The sequence below is a fragment of the Schistocerca piceifrons genome, chromosome 1, assembly GCF_021461385.2.
Source record: "Schistocerca piceifrons isolate TAMUIC-IGC-003096 chromosome 1, iqSchPice1.1, whole genome shotgun sequence".
Classification (NCBI taxonomy): Eukaryota; Metazoa; Arthropoda; class Insecta; order Orthoptera; family Acrididae; genus Schistocerca; species Schistocerca piceifrons.
This window is the reverse complement of record NC_060138.1, coordinates 1,210,306,051-1,210,325,042: the sequence shown is the minus strand read 5'-3', so window position 1 is coordinate 1,210,325,042 and position 18,992 is coordinate 1,210,306,051. Positions and strand designations below refer to the sequence as shown.

General features: G+C 42.0%; 1 protein-coding gene across 1 annotated transcript in view; it reads left to right on the top strand.

Moving 5' to 3' along the window:
• LOC124779432 (transformation/transcription domain-associated protein) overlaps positions 1-18,992 on the top strand; it is a 453,680-nt gene that overhangs the window by 102,067 nt on the left and 332,621 nt on the right. The window contains exon 12 of the mRNA XM_047253711.1: positions 9,095-9,357. Within this exon, the coding sequence (XP_047109667.1) occupies positions 9,095-9,357 (263 nt within the window). The remainder of the gene's footprint in view (positions 1-9,094; positions 9,358-18,992) is intronic.

The window sequence follows — 18,992 nt, the reverse complement described above, 5'->3', positions numbered from 1 at the left end:
ACACTGCCTCAGAATTTTGACAGTAGATCTCACTGTGATGTACAAATGTCTCTTTTTAGCATTTGTCACTGGAGTTCAATGAGTGCCTACATAGTTCATTTGTGTTTACTAAATAAACCCGTGACGAAACACTGCTGTTCTTTGGATCTTCCATTTCTCAGATATTAATCCTACCTGGCAATGGTGCCAGAAAAATGAGCAGTACTCAGGAGATGGCCTATGAGCGTTCCTGTGAATCCTATTTTTCCCATTAATGAATTGCATTTCTATAGGATTCTTTGATTGAGACCGGGGCTCACCCTTTTGGTGACTAGCTTCATGTGGCTGTTGGTTGCTCCAGATGGTAACTCGTAGATCTTTTACAGTTAGCACCATTTCCAGCGATTTATTATCAGTCATGTGAATGACTTATGAACTGCTTATTTGTATGCAAAACTTCATATTTTTGCCTTGAGAACCAGGTGCCTGTTCCCATATAAATTGTTCAACCTCTGTTGGTTTTTCTGCATTTCATTACAGTTTCCTGACATTGCAACTTTTGTATATATAGTATAGCAGCCTCACAGGGCTTCCTGGCCCTATATCTAACATTTGGATACTCCCAGAGTTACTTCTACATGTGACAGTCACGATCTGTTAACCCTTTTGTCACTGAGGGCTGAAGGTCATTCTTCGCCGCTCCCCAGGTACTGTGGACCTGTATATACATGCCACTTGTGTTTTCCTACAGTGCTACTGATGTCTGTATGAGTACTGAACCACCAACCTCTCACTGGTGCAGACGAGTTATTTCCATGTCTGTTAATAAAACAGTTGCAAGTATTTATTATACAACATACACTCTTCATTGCCCACTGTCATTTGCAAAAAATCTCATTTTGCTATCTCGAATGACATGATTTGCAACTTGCAATGATGCGAATGGATACATTTTGTATGTGGGTATAAAACCAATAACTCAAGAACAAAATTGAGAGATCATTCTGGTCTAAATTTTAAAATTTTGGTATCTGCATTTTATTCACTGCAGTGTATGAGCTAAAATCAGCAAACTTTATGCAATGCATTTTTACCTCTTCAAAATCTTTGAAATTTCATGCAGTGTTTTACTTAATTTTATGCAATGCAGCAAGTATGGCAAATAACAAGAAGAAATTCAGGTCTTTATTGAGTGAAGGTATCGGACACTAAGATGTGCAAAAATAAAAAGTTTTCATCTTTTTGTTTTAGAAAAATTGGGTGATAAAGCATTTCATATTGGCCAGAACACCATCCCTCAGCACATGCACCAGCATTTGGTGAGCAGTACAACTATTATAAAAGCTGCCTCAGCAGAAAGCTCATCCGTAACAGCAGAAGGTTAAGAGTACTGTGTCACTGTCTGCTAGAAAATCCTGAGTTTAGTCACAAAGTTGGTTCAATATTTTGAAAACCTGTATGTTGTTCACCAATCTACAGTGCACAGATGCATTGCATAGTGTCTGGAAGTCAAGGAACATGGCATCAACCTAGGTGCCAGTATCTTGTGAAGTGAGATGAGTGTCACAAAATTGCTGATTATGGAAACCATGTCGATTTCTACAAGGGGGAATTTTAGTCTCAAAAAATGTACTAGTACGTAACCGGGAACTTCAAGCGCTGATAGAAAGCACCAAAGCTGAACTCGTTATAGGTACAGAAAGCTGGCTGAAGCCAGAGATAAATTCAGCCGAAATTTTTACAAAGGCACAGACGGTGTTTAGAAAGGATAGATTGCATGCAGCCAGTGGTGGCGTGTTTGTCACTGTTAGTAGTAGTTCATCCTGTAGTGAAGTAGAAGTGGATAGTTCCTGTGAAATATTATGGGTGGAGGTTACACTCAACAACCGAGCTAGGTTAATAATTGGCTCCTTTTACTGACCTCCCGACTCAGCAGCATTAGTGGCAGAACAACTGAGAGAAAATTTGGAATACATTTCACATAAATTTTCTCAGCATATTATAGTCTTAGGTGGAGATTTCAATTTACCAGATATAGACTGGACACTAAGATGTTTGGGACGGGTGGTAGGGACAGAGCATTGAGTGACATTATACTGAGTGCACTATCCGAAAATTACCTCGAGCAATTAAACAGAGAACCGACTCGTGGAGATAACATCTTGGACCTAGTGATAACAAACAGACCCGAACTTTTCGACTCTGTAAGTGCAGAACAGGGAATCGGTGATCATAAGGCCGTTGCAGCATCCCTGAATATGGAAGTTAATAGGAAAATAAAAAAAGGGAGGAAGGTTTACCTGTTTAGCAAGAGTAATAGAAGGCAGATTTCAGACTACCTAACAGATCAAAACGAAAATTTCAGTTCCGACACTGACAATGTTGAGTGTTTATGGAAAAAGTTTAAGGCAGTTGTAAAATGCGTTTTAGACAGATACGTGCTGAGTAAAACTGTGAGGGATGGGAAAATCCCACCGTGGTACAACAACAAAGTTAGGAAACTACTGCAAAAGCAAAGAGAGCTTCACTCCAAGTTTAAACGCAGCCAAAACCTCTCAGACAAACAGAAGCTAAACGATGTCAAAGTTAGTGTAAGGAGGGCTATGCGTGAAGCGTTCAGTGAATTCGAAAGTAAAATTCTATGTACCGACTTGACAGAATATCCTCGGAAGTTCTGGTCTTATGTTAAATCAGTAAGTGGCTCGACACAGCATATCCAGACACTCCGGGATGATGATGGCATTGAACAGAGGATGACACACGTAAAGCTGAAATACTAAACACCTTTTTCCAAAGCTGTTTCACAGAGGAAGACCGCACTGCAGTTCCTTCTATAAATCCTCGCACAAACGAAGAAATGGCTGACATCGAAATAAGTGTCCAAGGAATAGAAAAGCAACTGCAATCACTCAACAGAGGGAAGTCCACTGGACCAGATGGGATACCAGTTCAATTCTACACTGAGTACGCGAAAGAACTTGCCCCCCTTCTAACAGCCGTGTACCGCAAGTCTCTAGAGGAACGGAAGGTTCCAAATGATTGGAAAAGAGCGCAGGTAGTCCCAGTCTTCAAGAAGGGTCGTCGAGCAGGTGCGCAAAACTATAGACCTATATCACCTATATCTCTGACGTCGATTTGTTGTAGAATTTTGGAACATGATTTTTGCTCGAGTATCATGTCGTTTTTGGAAACCCAGAATTTACTCTGTAGGAATCAACATGGATTCCGGAAACAGCAATCGTGTGAGACCCAACTCGCTTTATTTGTTCATGAGACCCAGAAAATATTAGATACAGGCTCCCAGGTAGATGCTATTTTCCTTGACTTCCGGAAGGAGTTCGATACAGTTCCGCACTGTCGCCTGATAAACAAAGTATGAGCCTACGGAATATCAGACCAGCTGTGTGGCTGGATTGAAGAGTTTTTAGCAAAACAGCATGTTGTTATCAATGGAGAGACATCTATAGACGTTAAAGTAACCTCTGGCGTGCCACAGGGGAGTGTTATGGGACCATTGCTTTTCACAATATATATAAATGACCTAGTAGATAGTGTCGGAAGTTCCATGCGGCTTTTCGCGGATGATGCTGTAGTATACAGAGAAGTTGCAGCATTAGAAAATTGTAGCGAAATGCAGGAAGATCTGCAGCGGATAGGCTCTTGGTGCAGGGAGTGGCAACTGACCCTTAACATAGACAAATGTAATGTATTGAGAATACATAGAAAGAAGGAGCCTTTATTGTATGATTATATGATAGCGGAACAAACACTGGTAGCAGTTACTTCTGCAAAATATCTGGGGGTATGCGTGCGGAACGATTTGAAGTGGAATGATCATATAAAATTAATTGTTGGTAAGGCGGGTACCAGGTTGAGATTCATTGGGAGAGTCCTTAGAAAATGTAGTCCATCAACAAAGGAGGTGGCTTACAAAACACTCATTCGACCTATACTTGAGTATTGCTCATCAGTGTGGGATCCGTACCAGATCGGGTTGACGGAGGAGATAGAGAAGATCCAAAGAAGTGCGGTGCGTTTCGTCACAGGGTTATTTGGTAACCGTGATAGCATTACGGAGATGTTTAGCAAACTCAAGTGGCAGACTCTGCAAGAGAGGCGCTGTGCATTGCAGTGTAGCTTGCTGTCCAGGTTTCGAGAGGGTGCGTTTCTGGATGAGGTATCGAATATATTGCTTCCCCCTACTTATACCTCCCGAGGAGATCACGAATGTAAAATTAGAGAGATTCGAGCACGCACGGAGGCTTTCAGACAGCCGTTCTTCCCGCGAACCATACGCGGCTGGAACAGAAAAGGGAGGTAATGACCGTGGCACGTAAAGTGCCCTCTGCCACACACCGTTGGGTGGCTTGCGGAGTATAAATGTAGATGTAGATGTAGGACGTGTTTCATAATAAATTGAAAAAGTCTATCTTTCTTGTGGACATGGGACAGCGGCCAATATAAGTTGTGGAAATGGAGCACCACAGCTATATTTTTAAAGTATTTATTACTCAGACGACTAGTGTCAATGCTAGATTTGTGTGATAATCCGATCCTACTATTGACCAAATAAGTACTTCCAGTCATTGGCTCATGAACCGTGGACTACTATTCATCATGAGCGTGTATTCTGAACGTGTAGTCACCACTGGGGCCCCATGGACATAAAGTACAACTACTTCTCAGTGATATAAGCTTTTGTCCCTTACCTCCCACATTAATTCAAATGTGTGTTGTTGCAACAGTTTTTCTTTTTGCATAACTATAATTAAGGGTATTCTTTCACTTTAAATGCAGTCTGCCACAACAATTTTATGGCTGTGACCTTAGACTTCTTTTCCTGTAGTACTCATTTACATAAAATTGAATATTCCTCTTAATTCCTTTCAAATTCCTTTTATATATAAATATAACTCCTTAAAATGCTTTAATCATTTAAAGTACATTGTCCATTAGTGCCGATTATAAATCAGAAAATAACAACCACCTTTCTTCGAGACTGCTTTTATATACTTAAATTGACCTGTTGTTTTTCTTCTTATTTAACACTTACATCCTGAAGACATATGCCAAATAAGAAAATTAACTGTTTACAAAAATATCAATAGTATCCATACCATTGAATGAATGAGGTATGATTAATGGTATGCTGGATGTCCAGCTGAGTTGTTTCTGTATTCAGTACAATATTTGGACAATTGGCCCAGTCTTCTTCTTCACATGCTGCAAATTGTGTGTTACATGAACGCAGTATGGGTGGAGTCCAGATAGTGAGTACACAAAACAGCAAAATTTGCAGCACCTGAAGAGTGTTATCAGGTTGGTCGTTAACATATTGGACATAAAATGGAAATACACTCGGCTGAACAGCAAGAAGCTCACTATTAATCAATCACGCTGAAAAACTTGAGAGATGACACAGGGTGTATACGCCCCGGGACAACCTGGAGATCCGGGAAGTTTTTCATCCGGACGAAAACCTGGAAAACCCTGGAATTTTTTAGTATTCTGGGAATATTTCATTGTTTTAATTTTCAGTTAAAATTTTGTAATTTTGACTGGTAAGAACGGATACTCTAACAAAGGATATTGCTGTATCCCGCTACTGCAGAGTAATACTGCAGCATTAAAACATGAACGAGAGGAAAAAAAAGAAAACAATGTCAAGAAAATAAAACTTAAATTGCAAAGGAAATGCGCCATATAAAATAACACAGTGCACGTTCAAGCGTCTGCCAACAGCAAAATGTGTCGAAGGCTTTAGGAAGACTATGCCATGCTTCATAACAACAAATAGCCTCCGATGAGCGTGATGTCACAACTATTTAGATTAGATTCATTTAAGCAGTTACGAGCGGGCTCATGCGCATGCTCAGTTGAGTCGCGCATGAGTAATACCTTCTCCTGCTTCTGGCTACAGAAATGTGGCTGATTGCTGTGTAACCGGGATATCATCAGAACCGAGCGGCAGAGTCGGGGGGAGGGGGACAAATCTATATTCTAGAGGGGAAAAAAATGTGTTTCACAAAGCACCTAGCATCCAGTGCACGTCGGTCTATCGATTATTCATATGAGTTTGAAACGCACCCCTGCTGGTTTTTGGACATTTTTGAACACATTCTAAGTTGATATCTGAATGAATTAAAGGTGAATTTTTGAATGAGTGCATAGTGTACGTGATGTCTTTGCCAGGGGAATCCTCGTCGCATCTAGAAATGAACTTTCCTGCAGACAGAACAGAACAGGACGGGGCTATACGAGCTGAGCGGAATAACAGGAATAACAGTTAAGAAAGATTATGTATTATCTTCTCGGTGTGAAAGTAAAGTTCTGACGGAAAAATTTGGCCAGATCGCTACACTAGACAGGGCCAGTTGTAGTCCCCGGCTAGCAGCCGCTTTAGTTCTATTCTGGGAGTAGCGCGGAAAACGCATTTTACGAACACGTAATAATGCCTAACCGGAGAATAATCACTGGATAACTAAACTGGTGATTGTGGCAGGGTCAGTAAAGTTAACCAGAGAATGAGTTTTGACAGTGGTAGGAATAGTTACAGAATTAGTGATAACAAGATTGTTTGTTAGGACGAGGAAGGAGAAGAAATGAGGACATCACACAAATTATGGAAGAATATGACAATTCCAAATTTATACAAAAATTTCGTTCTACTACTTTCCGGTCTCGTGCATGAGAAATTGGAGCTTATGAACGATATGTGAAACTATTTCCTAACAAAGCTTTTTGATTGTAGTAGGCCAAATAAGTATTTTGTATTGGTACTTCGTGAATTATATATTGTTGTACTATAAAAATGATCATTATTGCCAAAACAGTCTCGCTTATTTGGTGTGTGTTACAATTGCTGCAATATTGGAAAGGCCTATTTTGTTTTTTCCAGCACACAGTGACAAAATAGACGTAAACAGATCGAGAAACCACACCAGTCTTGGATGTTATTTGTATTAACAGCTTTTTCAGTATTAAACGACGACATTTCGATTTTTCATGTAGCAAAAAGTTTGATGAACTTTGATGAGGTAATAATTCTTTCGCAGAAAGCAAAGCATGCCATGTAAAGTTGCAGCAAGATTAGAGAGAAAAATCGCCAGGACCCAAGGATTGGGGGGGAGGGGGGGGGGGGTGTTAACATTTGAGGTCATTAGTGCCCTAGAACTTAGAACTACTTCAACCTAACTAACCTAAGGACATCACACACAACCGTGCCTGAGGCAGGATTTGAACCTGCGACCGTAGCGGTCGCGCGATTCCAAACTGATGCGCCTAGAACCGCTTGGCTACTCCGGCCGGCCCCAAGGATTGAAGAAATGTGTACTGTCTTGCCTGTCTCTTGTCTGTACTGGTTTTAGGTATCGTATGTTTAATTTTGTCACACAGAAGAGCAAGTTATTAACTAATAGGCAATAAAGAGTCCAGATTTTGTGAAGAGTTCTCGTTCTCCCGGTTACAGATAATCCCAACAAGTATTAATTGGGTTCCCCCCCCCCCCCCCCCCCCCCCCCCTCTCGACATTCTGGTGATCGGAGCAGTGGAATTAATGACCTTGCTGAACAATAAAGATATTTTTCTCGGTTTGCTAAAGAAATTTGGCTTTTATTAAGCTTTTGTGCTGAAGCAGTGAATTTATTTGAAACGAAGTGTTTAATTCCACACTATTGGCTAGTTTCAACTGCTCGCTGCATTTAAAGTGCACGTTTTCATCTTTTAACACATATGGCAATATGCCATAATGAAGAATGAAACATGAGATAATACAGTACGCACTGGTACTCCAAGAAAATTTACGTCCCGAAAACCATACCGAAAAGCTTAATATCAGGTCGAGGCGTATGTCAGTGGGAATCTGAACATATGAATGTGTGCTTTAAGGCTAACTATGCAGTTTAGTATGGTTCACGAAATTTCGATGCTCTTTGAGTATTCTCTGATGTCTTGTTTCTTTTATGACATAATGTAAGAAAGATCTTTTAATGTTTCACACTTACGAACATAAGGGCTTCCTACATCACTGTAGCTGCGCAAGCGCGGTGACGCCTCTTATCTGGCGCTCTCTGGCAACTGCTGAAATGAATCTTGTTCTAACAGGTCGTGGGAAAATATTGCAAATTGTGGTTCGAAAAGCGTTATTTTCAAAGTAAATTTCCTTTTACACAAGATGAACCATGTGTAAGAATGTACAATGAATTTCTTAAATCACAGAGCGTTTGCTCTCATTTAAAAATCAACTCTTTGATGAAGAGTCATTTAGAAGAATTTCGAGCCCAGAAGATGAGAGATTTATGTCGGTATTAAAAATTTTACTGGCGTGTTTGTGTGACGTATCTTAAAGTGTAACATCCGCTAAACAGATCAACATTATATGTGAAAGCTGCTTCTCTTGTAACGTATTAATCTTCGAGACAAATATTATGCACTGTACATGTTGCTGCGTATCAAAGATCTTTCCAAAATGTGTTTTTTTCCCCTGAGTTTCGTTTTCTAAAAGTGTGGAGAAATTCTACACCGCTGTATAAAACTACATCCATTCAAAGGATTGATAAGTTTTACAGTTTTGACGGAAAGTATACTGTCACATAACATGGAAAAAGTGTATTTTCATCCGGCATCCGGAAGAAAATGTATTGTTAACCGGCAGACCCGGGAAAAATCCGGGAATTTTTTTTCCTTGTCTGCGTATACACCCTGTGACAATACGATTTCAATTTACTAGTTCTTTAATGTGTCACCATTGACCAACATTTCGTGGCAAGAGATGATGCAAAATGAGCCCCACACATTGTTTGGAAGGCATGGGCCGCTAATTACATGTTGTGTTTAATTTCATTTTCTGTATTGGTAATGGCATTGTACAGGGAATAAGAGCTAGTTGCATTTACAGCAAAGCCCCGTTACCACTCGCTACGACACTTGGCCAGGTGCCTGGCGCACCAAACCCCAATGTGGCAGCCCTCCTGAAAGTGCAGCCCGGTGGCAACGCAGTGGCAGGAACATCGTTGCCTGTGGGCGCTGCTGCTGGAGGCAGCATCACTCCGAACGCATCCGCCGCCGCCGCCACTGTCGCCCCGGCCGTCACTCCTGCTGGCACAGCTGCCACCAGCCCCGCCGCCACTAATGTTGCAGCCACAGCAGCATCGGCAGGGACGGTGGTGGCAGGGGTGCCGACAGCTGCGGCGACGAATGCCCCATTCATCCCACTGATGAGCTCCATACCCACGACTCCGGGCTCGGCAACACCTGGTGCGGCGTTACCCAGAGGGTTCGCCAAGGAGACTGCCACCCAGCAGTACTCTGCAGCGGCAGTGAGTGCGTCTGCCGCAAACACGTTCTCGGAGCTGACGAAGGCCCTTGCTAATGCAGACGGTGAGTTCTTGTTGCCTGCACTCTTCTGTTGTACAATTTCTTTAAAGCATTAAATTCATATAGACTTCATCTTATTGAAAACCCTCAAGAATGTGGAACATGTTGTAAAATAAGAATATTTATATAAAACATAATACATATTTACAAAAAGAAAACATGGAAAGAGATCTGCTAAAGTCCCTTCCAGAGATATTGACTGAAATGATGCTTGCTGATGTTGAGTAAGTCAGAAACATCTTTTCATTTAAGAAGTGAATGATGAACACGCAAGAAATGTGCCGAAGGTTGAATAATGAATTGCATAGAGAAACAGACCAGGCCAGGAAAAAAAAAAATGGCTAAAAGAGGAGTGTGAGTCAATTGAAGAACTGAAGAAGAAAGGAGATACGGTTTACTATACAACAGAGCAAGTATTGCAACATGGAGATGAAAACAGAGCAGGGAGAGCTAGTATGGAAATACTCTGTATAGACAAAAATGTAGTGTACAGAGGTCATGAGGACATCCTACAGAGTTGGGAGGATTGTTTAAAAGAGCTGTATGACCCAAATCACAAACCAACATCCCTAGAACTTTAATCCATCCACAGTATAAATAACAATGAGAACATGCCCAGTGTAAATTACGGCGAGAAATGACCAACAATCATTATGGAAGAAGTAAAGAGTGCCATAACTGCAGTGAAAAATGGGAAACTGGTAGCTACAAATACAGTTCCACGGAGAAAAAAAATGTTTGAGCCGAGAAGATGTAAGAGAGAGATTAAAGTTATGTAACAAAATATCCGAGACAGTGGTGAATGTCCAGAGAAGTTTCTGACAAAGAACAGAGAAACACATTGAGCACAGGACATTTATTTCACATGCAGCCAATGTTATGTTAAGAGTCATTAATAAAAGGCTGGAAAAAGGTGATGGAGGAGAATCAAGCTGAAGAGAAATTTTTTTTCCACTGAATATGGGCACTAGAGCTGCAATAGGACTTCTGCGAATTTTGGGAGAAAGGTTTACTGAAAGAGGAAGAGATGTACATATGCGTTTTCCATACCTGGAAAATGCCTTTGATGATGTGGTGTGGGATATACTTGCAACTATAATGAGGAGAAAAAAGAGTAGACAAAAAAATCAGATGACTTGTAAACTCATTATATTTAAATCTAAGAGCATCAATGTAAGTGTGAAGAGAAAGTACCAACTCAGTAGAACTAGGAAAAGGAGTCAGACAAGGCTTCTGTCTGTCTCCAGTCTGTACTTAGAAAGTATGATTGACCACTGCCCACTAGACAACAAGGAGGTAAAAATTGGAGGAAAAAGAATGACGTTTGAAGTTTGCAGGCGATATTGTCCTCCTAGCAAAAGATCAAAAATATTTACAGGATGTAATGAATACCATTGAAGCAAAAGGGAAGAGATATGGAAGAAAAAGAAATACAAAGAAAACAAAAGTAATGGCCCTGAGAGGAAATAAAAAGGTAAAGATAATGTTGACTGTAGAAGTATTAGAACACATTCAAATCTTAGGAGAGCAGCACAAAAATGAAACCAAAATAACGATGGTGAAAGAGACATTTTATAAGAAAGGGAAATTTTCTGCAGCATTATGGCCAAAGATTTGAGGAAAAGGCTAATAAAATGTTTTGTGAGGAGTGTCCTGCTGTATGGTGCTGAAACGTAGACACAGGAAGAAAGGTAGAGCAGGACTGGAGGCTTTTGAAATGTGCATGTGATGGAGGATGGAAAGATTAAGTTGGATGGATAGAGCGAAAAAAGAAGAATTATTGAGAAGAGTGGTAAAGACAGTTACTGGATGCAATAAAAAGAGGGAATTGAAACTGGATTGACACACATTAATAAAGAAGGAAGGGCTTATAATAAGTCTTAGAAGAGTATGTGGAAGGAAAGAGGAGGTGAAGGAGCAAGACATTTCAGATCCTGGATGCTGTAATGGACAGCAGCATATACACTGCGATTGAAGAGGAAGCAATGGATCACATGAAATGAGATGCGAAGGATCTTCTAATATAACAGAACACTGATGATGATGATGATTAGCACAGTCTCATAGATTTTCAACTATCTGATTGGCTAAGCTTTGTAAAGGCTCATAGCAACAGAGGTGGTCGGGGGGGGGGGGGGGGGGGTTGGAGACAGGACACTGCTTGGTTAAAAGTTGCTCACAGGTGCAGACCCACTTACTTTTGATTGAGTGTTAAGACACTCGATTTCTGCCAACTTTCAGTGAGACACAAATGTTCATGAATAAAGTGTCAGCATTAAATCCTGGTTCTTGTGAGAACCCAGAATTGGCGTTTGTAACCTGAAATGCTTACAATGTGAGGCTCAATTTCAACACCAATGGCTGGAAAGGAGAGAAGGGGAAATGTGAAACTGGCATCTGCAACATAACTCAGTTGGAGGCTAATGATGAGCAGCTTTGTACTGGGTGTGTGCCAAGGAATATTAAATGGAGTATTTTCCTGACAAACCAGAAGAGATGTTCTGGATAGGGCCAGAAACATAACTCCCCATCTAACCCAAAGTGTCACAGGCAATCCAACGCTATGGGCCCTACTTAGGACTTCCTGCTCCAGCTCAAACTGGAGACAAGGTGGTGTTCACAAAAGGGGAATGGACAGGGAAGGGTCAAATCAAGTCACGAAATTGAGGTAAGTAGTAGGTTCCTATAAGATAGGGGATACGAGCCTGCTCTTAAATGCAAATGGGATAGTGTTTGGAACAGGTACAGTTGCAGTTGCACTTTGAGGTGTCACGTTCCTGAGCATGTGAGGTATGAGGATACTGCACCTTGGCTTCTTGCCCATTTTGTGGGTTGATGCTGTGGATAAATACGCATAGGCCTCTCACTTTGACTTCTTGCTGTAATACTTCATTACCCGCCGCATCCCTGCTCCAACAGGAAATAGTTCTGATTAGGTCAGCAAACACCTTGAGATCTTGCCCTGCTGTCTGTCTCAGGTGGAGAGTTTATTGCTGTAATAATTGATGCCTCTCCTATCGAAATACTGCTCTGCTAACTCTTGTACCAATGTTTCAAAGTTGTGAGCATTCCGTTTGTGACACCAGGTGTGCTGGATGGATGTGGTGGAATGTGGGCATCATGGGGAGATATTTTTCAAATGAGAACACAGAAAATCTGGTAAAAATCCAATGGCCATACAACTGGAGGGGGTCGCTATGGCTGAAGTTCAGGTTGGCTCATAGGAGAGTAGGAAAAAGACATGTTGCTGGATCAGGAGCAAGCAGCAAAGAGAATAAAGTGCCTCCACTCCGATCATGGCTGCCTGCATTCGAGATCCCAAGCGACCCTTTTACTAGGCTTCCATTGGTCGAGGGTTATAGGTAACATTTGTCATAGTGCCCGCCTGTTGACAATCCTTATCATACACTCCTGGAAATGGAAAAAAGAACACATTGACACCGGTGTGTCAGACCCACCATACTTGCTCCGGACACTGCGAGAGGGCTGTACAAGCAATGATCACACGCACGGCACAGCGGACACACCAGGAACCGTGGTGTTGGCCGTCGAATGGCGCTAGCTGCGCAGCATTTGTGCACCGCCGCCGTCAGTGTCAGCCAGTTTGCCGTGGCATACGGAGCTCCATCGCAGTCTTTAACACTGGTAGCATGCCGCGACAGCGTGGATGTGAACCGTATGTGCAGTTGACGGACTTTGAGCGAGAGCGTATAGTGGGCATGCGGGAGGCCGGGTGGACGTACCGCCGAATTGCTCAACACGTGGGGCGTGAGGTCTCCACAGTACGTCGATGTTGTCGCCAGTGGTCGGCGGAAGGTGCACGTGCCCGTAGACCTGGGACCGGACCGCAGCGACGCACGGATGCACGCCAAGACCGTAGGATCCTACGCAGTGCCGTAGGGGACCGCACCGCCACTTCCCAGCAAATTAGGGACACTGTTGCTCCCGGGGTATCGGCGAGGACCATTCGCAACCGTCTCCATGAAGCTGGGCTACGGTCCCGCACACCGTTAGGCCGTCTTCCGCTCACGCCCCAACATCGTGCAGCCCGCCTCCAGTGGTGTTGCGACAGGCGTGAATGGAGGGACGAATGGAGACGTGTCGTCTTCAGCGATGAGAGTCGCTTCTGCCTTGGTGCCAATGATGGTCGTATGCGTGTTTGGCGCCGTGCAGGTGAGCGCCACAATCAGGACTGCATACGACCGAGGCACACAGGGCCAACACCCGGCATCATGGTGTGGGGAGCGATCTCCTACACTGGCCGTACACCACTGGTGATCGTCGAGGGGACACTGAATAGTGCACGGTACATCCAAACCGTCATTGAACCCATCGTTCTACCATTCCTGGACCGGCAAGGGAACTTGCTGTTCCAACAGGACAATGCACGTCCACATGTATCCCGTGCCACCCAACGTGCTCTAGAAGGTGTAAGTCAACTACCCTGGCCAGCAGGATCTCCGGATCTGTCCCCCATTGAGCATGTTTGGGACTGGATGAAGCGTCGTCTCACGCGGTCTGCACGTCCAGCACGAACGCTGGTCCAACTGAGGCGCCAGGTGGAAATGGCATGGCAAGCCGTTCCACAGGACTACATCCAGCATCTCTACGATCGTCTCCATGGGAGAATAGTAGCCTGCATTGCTGCGAAAGGTGGATATACACTGTACTAGTGCCGACATTGTGCATGCTCTGTTGCCTGTGTCTATGTGCCTGTGGTTCTGTCAGTTTGATCATGTGATGTATCTGACCCCAGGAATGTGTCAATAAAGTTTCCCCTTCCTGGGACAATGAATTCACGGTGTTCTTATTTCAATTTCCAGGAGTGTAGAACCATGCTTAAACCAGTGTTATGTGCTCCTGTGATCACAGGCTGCAAGAGCAGTCTCTCAGCAAGCAGCAAACTCGATCACAAAAACCAATCCAGAATAAAAGTTTTTAGCAAATTGTCCCTGTTCCCTCCAATGAGTGGGCCCCATACTAAGAAGTAATCAAACTATGCTGGCATTTTTATTTTTTTATCAGCCATACCTTATGTCATTTGCATTGCAAAGAAAGATTTGTTAAGGTGCCTCAGCAGGAACAGTTCCTATGGATCTGGTGTGTCTTTTAACAAATGCAGTGCTCCAGCAAAAGCTAAATAAAGTTGCAGACTCATTGCCAGTCTCTGAGCTGCTGCTCCACTGTCCACCTCTCTCTTTGTGGTGCATCAGATGCCTATGTTTGTGGATGTTCTAAAGTCTGGCCAACCATCCACCTGTGGTAACAGCTTCCCCCAACTGTCCATAACATGAACAGCATAGTCTTTTGGGATGTACACACAGTTTAAATTCCAACCATTACATGAGAGTGGAGTTGTCTAATACACTCAATATGATTTTAGAATTACATTATTACATGAGGAACAACACTGTATATCATGCATTAAATTTCTCTTTTGAGTCCTCAAGGTGTCATTATTGAATGAATTGAGAATTTATGGGGCACAGGTATGTGTAGTTGTGAAGACACTGGAGTAAATTATAATTATTTGAGCTGCAAAATGGCTTGTGTGGCCAGACATCCAGTGGGCGAGCTCAGCAGTTTCCAGTTGTTCTGTACAACCTCTGTCGTCTGAAAGCAAGCATTACATAGCTGGATGCCAAGAAATGTGGGAATTTCTGGCAGTGAGTTGGTGATTCGGCATTCAAACTGTTCTGCTTAATTTCTGCTATAGCATAATTATTCTGGTCACAGTGCAGAGTGGAGTCCTGCTAACAACACACCTTAGAATGGGACATTCTCTCTTACAGCTTGACAAAAATAACAAAGTGATTGACAGTTGAGTATGAAATGGCACAGTATTATCACTTAACCATAGTCTGTCCATACAACACAGCCGCAGCAGTGGTGAAAGTGCAGTTTCATTTTCATTTAGCCATGTGCTTTCCATGCACAGTTTTGCTTAGTGGGATGGTAATATTTTTACTATTTTTATGCAGACTTTCACAGCTAGTTTTAGACGTTTGGCGACTTAAAAAAACATGCTGCACAGTGAAACAAATCAAACACTGCTGCCAACAGCAAGTGGCATCTGCAAAGTACTGTGGTGTAAGAGCAGAGGAAGCAGAGTGATGTGATAGCGATGAACAGAAAAGGAGGCATGTACAGGCATGTTCTTTGATTGGTTGTTGCTGTGGTATCTGTCTGATAACTGTATAGCTGTTGTTAACTTTGTCATTCTGTACTGGTACATATCATGGATTCTTTTTTGACTGAGAGTACTGATCAGTGTATGGTGCTTGGACTGTGTGTAATTCTGCATGCCACATTTTGCTAGACTGCAGCCAGCATGCACTTGAGAAGGCAGTCCATAATTTGGCCATTGGTTGGGCCTCCATTTTGAGAGAGGACACACAGTTTTTTATGCATTATAAAACTTCCATCCAAAGCTTTAGAAAGGAACTGGTATCAACAGTGATACTCTTGAAATGGTGACATTTGACTTCAATCTGTGCTGATGTTATTGCACATTAATATTATACATTTTCAGTGTTCCTTATTATGATCATTTTTTGTGATTAATGCTTGTTTGTACATAATCTTGTTTAGTTGAATTTGTATTAATAGACATTCTACAAGTCTGCTGCACTGCATTAAGGAGCAACAGTATTCAGCTTTCATGAACTAGCTCTATGTTTCTGTGCTTGAGAGTTGTTACATGTGATTGTGATAGGTTTACGAGAGATGAGGTATTGCATGCACACCAAAGAATTTCTCAATAATCAGGCCATTAAATGTTGTTATCAAGGGTGTACACCTGTGGGTTCATGGGCCTGTATGATACACATCTGTGTTACTCTTTCTACTGAATGTAATAAGCAAATTTTCAGTGTGACGAGAAAGTGGCTCCAATGTGGATCTTTGTGGCTATAGTTTGGAAGTACAAAGTATATTCAGAAACTATTGAACCTTCTTTTCCACATCAACCAGTGACATCTTTCTTCAGTGGAGATGTGGCGGAGGATATTCGTGTGCAGTTGTGAATTTTTTTTCCTGCCAGCAGAAAGCATCAGTCACCGGCTATTGATCTCTTAAGTGAGGGCATGTAGCGAGTGCTCGTTGGATCCAATAAGCTGTAAATCGAGCAGCTATATTGGATCAAATTTTGTGTCAAAAGCTTGGTGATATCCAAGTGGAAACTGTTCAAAATATGCAAAATACTTTTGTGAACAATGCAATGAGCAATTCACTGATAAAGGTGGTGTGCAACTGCTTTGCCAATGGTTACACATCTAGAGACAGTGGACTCCATTCAGATACACTCAACAAGCCATAATGACAATGTCATTGAACAAATGCGGGATTTGTTCGTGGAAGACCAGTGTACCACAGTAAGAGAACTTGCAAATGAGGTGAGGTAGGGGTAAGCAGTGAATTGGTATATCCTGTTTTGACAAAGGATTTGTGCACAAGGAGTGTGTGTGAAAATTCGTACCAAAACTGCTGACAAAGTGCAGAAGTATTGCTGTCTGGAAACTGCACAGGATGTATTGAGCAGTGCAAACAGTAACCCCAACTTTATGAACACTGTGATCACAGGTGATGAGCTATGGGTTTATGAGTACAAAAAGCACCCCCCCCCCCCCCCACCCCCCTAAAAAAAGAAAGCCTTTGCACTGGTCTCTGACATCATCGGTTGTAGGCCATGGCACGCCTTAGAACAATCAAATTTCATGAATGCACCCAGAACTAAAAATTGGTTTAAAAATCTATTTCTGATACATATAAACTTCAAATTTGTAACCTATTGCTGAGTACTTTTCGTTGGTTTCAAAAAAAAATGTTTATTTGCATGTCAATCTCCCATAGCGGATTTCATGAATCAGTTATTAGTTTTCTTCTTCCTCACAATGTAAAAAAAGGTTTTCTTGAGACACGATTTTAATGTCATGACAGGTCAAGAAAAACAATCTCTTCGTCATTAAAATTTAACTCTTTTTAATAACTTAAACAAAGCAAAAACACCTCTGAAATTGCAGAAAAAGTAATGTTATTCCTGTGAATTCTTGATTACCTTTTTTTCCTCTTTGTTTCATCCTCCGGAAATTTAAATACAGAAATGTTTGGGCCTCCATCATAGTTGCCTCTACAATTTTGGGGGGGGGGGGGGGACACCATTATACTAATAACAAGATGTGACAGAATGCAAACAAATCAGTCTCGTGCACGCCAAGGAAACAAAAACATTCCACACTCGATATGTATTAACTCCCGTCACAAATGTCCGAGATTACAATACAGTAGCATGCAGCTCGATGTTTACAAGCTTTTGGAGACTACAGATGACGCCATGTTGGGACATCATGTCCAATGTGAATAGGCTTTCTGTTTCTTAGGTGGTGCTGGCACAATTCAGGGACCAAGATGCAGGCATCACAGTGGAAGGAGCACAGCAGGTCCACAACAAATTCAGGGTCATGTTCTTGTAGGGTGTTGCATCTTAGGTCTCAACACGAGGCCAAACAATAACAAAGGAAAGCTTGCAGATTTATCCTGATTTGACGCGGCATGTACACCGAAAGATTTTTACTCAAGAAATACGTCGCGAAAGACTTCGTAGCCAAATAACAAAGGAATACTGTCAGGAGGTCATTCATCATATTTTCATGCTGCATGGTGCAAGTGACTGGATCTGTGGGCAGCAAAAATTTAGCAGGCCCATGATGATCATGCGCCCATCCATTCTGTGCATCTGATTCAACTTTCCTTGTAAAATGCAACGTCCCTGTTGTTAGTCAGGCTCTCAACTGTGAAAGAGTTTTCGTTATTTCTGAAGCTGAAAATGCCTCTGAAAGCAATATAATTAGAGGTAAGAGAGGACATCAAATGGAATGTGACAGCCCAGCTGATAACCATTCTAAAAGATGAGTTCCAGAACTGTTTCAAACAGTGGTGGGAGCACAATGAGAAGTGTGGCTTTACCAAGGAGACTACTTTGGAGGTGTCTAGGGTTTAGTACCTCCAAATGAATAAATGTGTATCTGCCAACCAAAGGTTTGGTACTTTCTTAACACATCTTGTATACTGTTCACCATATTAAGTGCATTAACATCGCACACTGTTCAAAGAATTTTTTTGGCTCACTGTGGTTGGCAAACAGTCTATCTGAGCACATTGCAGCTCATTTAAGGACTTTCCCAAAACAAACTGAATTGAAGCAGTGCAAATAATTAACTACGAAAGCCCAAGTTAATAAGTTTAAAGGGTCATTCTCAAGTGAAACAATCAGTCACTGAATTCCAAAATCATCATCTTAAAGTTAGGTGTTTCATTTGACTCCATATAGTTAAATTAATTTTCTGTGTAGTATTGCAGTTTTCATGTCTTCTGACTCCTTGTCAGCTTAACCCGGGGATAATCCGTATCAGCTAGAAGATAACTGGCCTCTCACTCACTTCAAGCCATTGTTCCAGTATAATTGGCATTGGTACCAGAAGCTGTGTGGCCAGCAGCTGACCACCATCATTGTTCATAAATTTAATGAAGTATGGACTCAAGGCAGCCAAAAATTCTGAACTTGACAATTGATAATCAGTGTTGTTTGCTCTGCTCCAGATGAAAACAATAACATAAACGATGATCTGTGTAGACCTTTT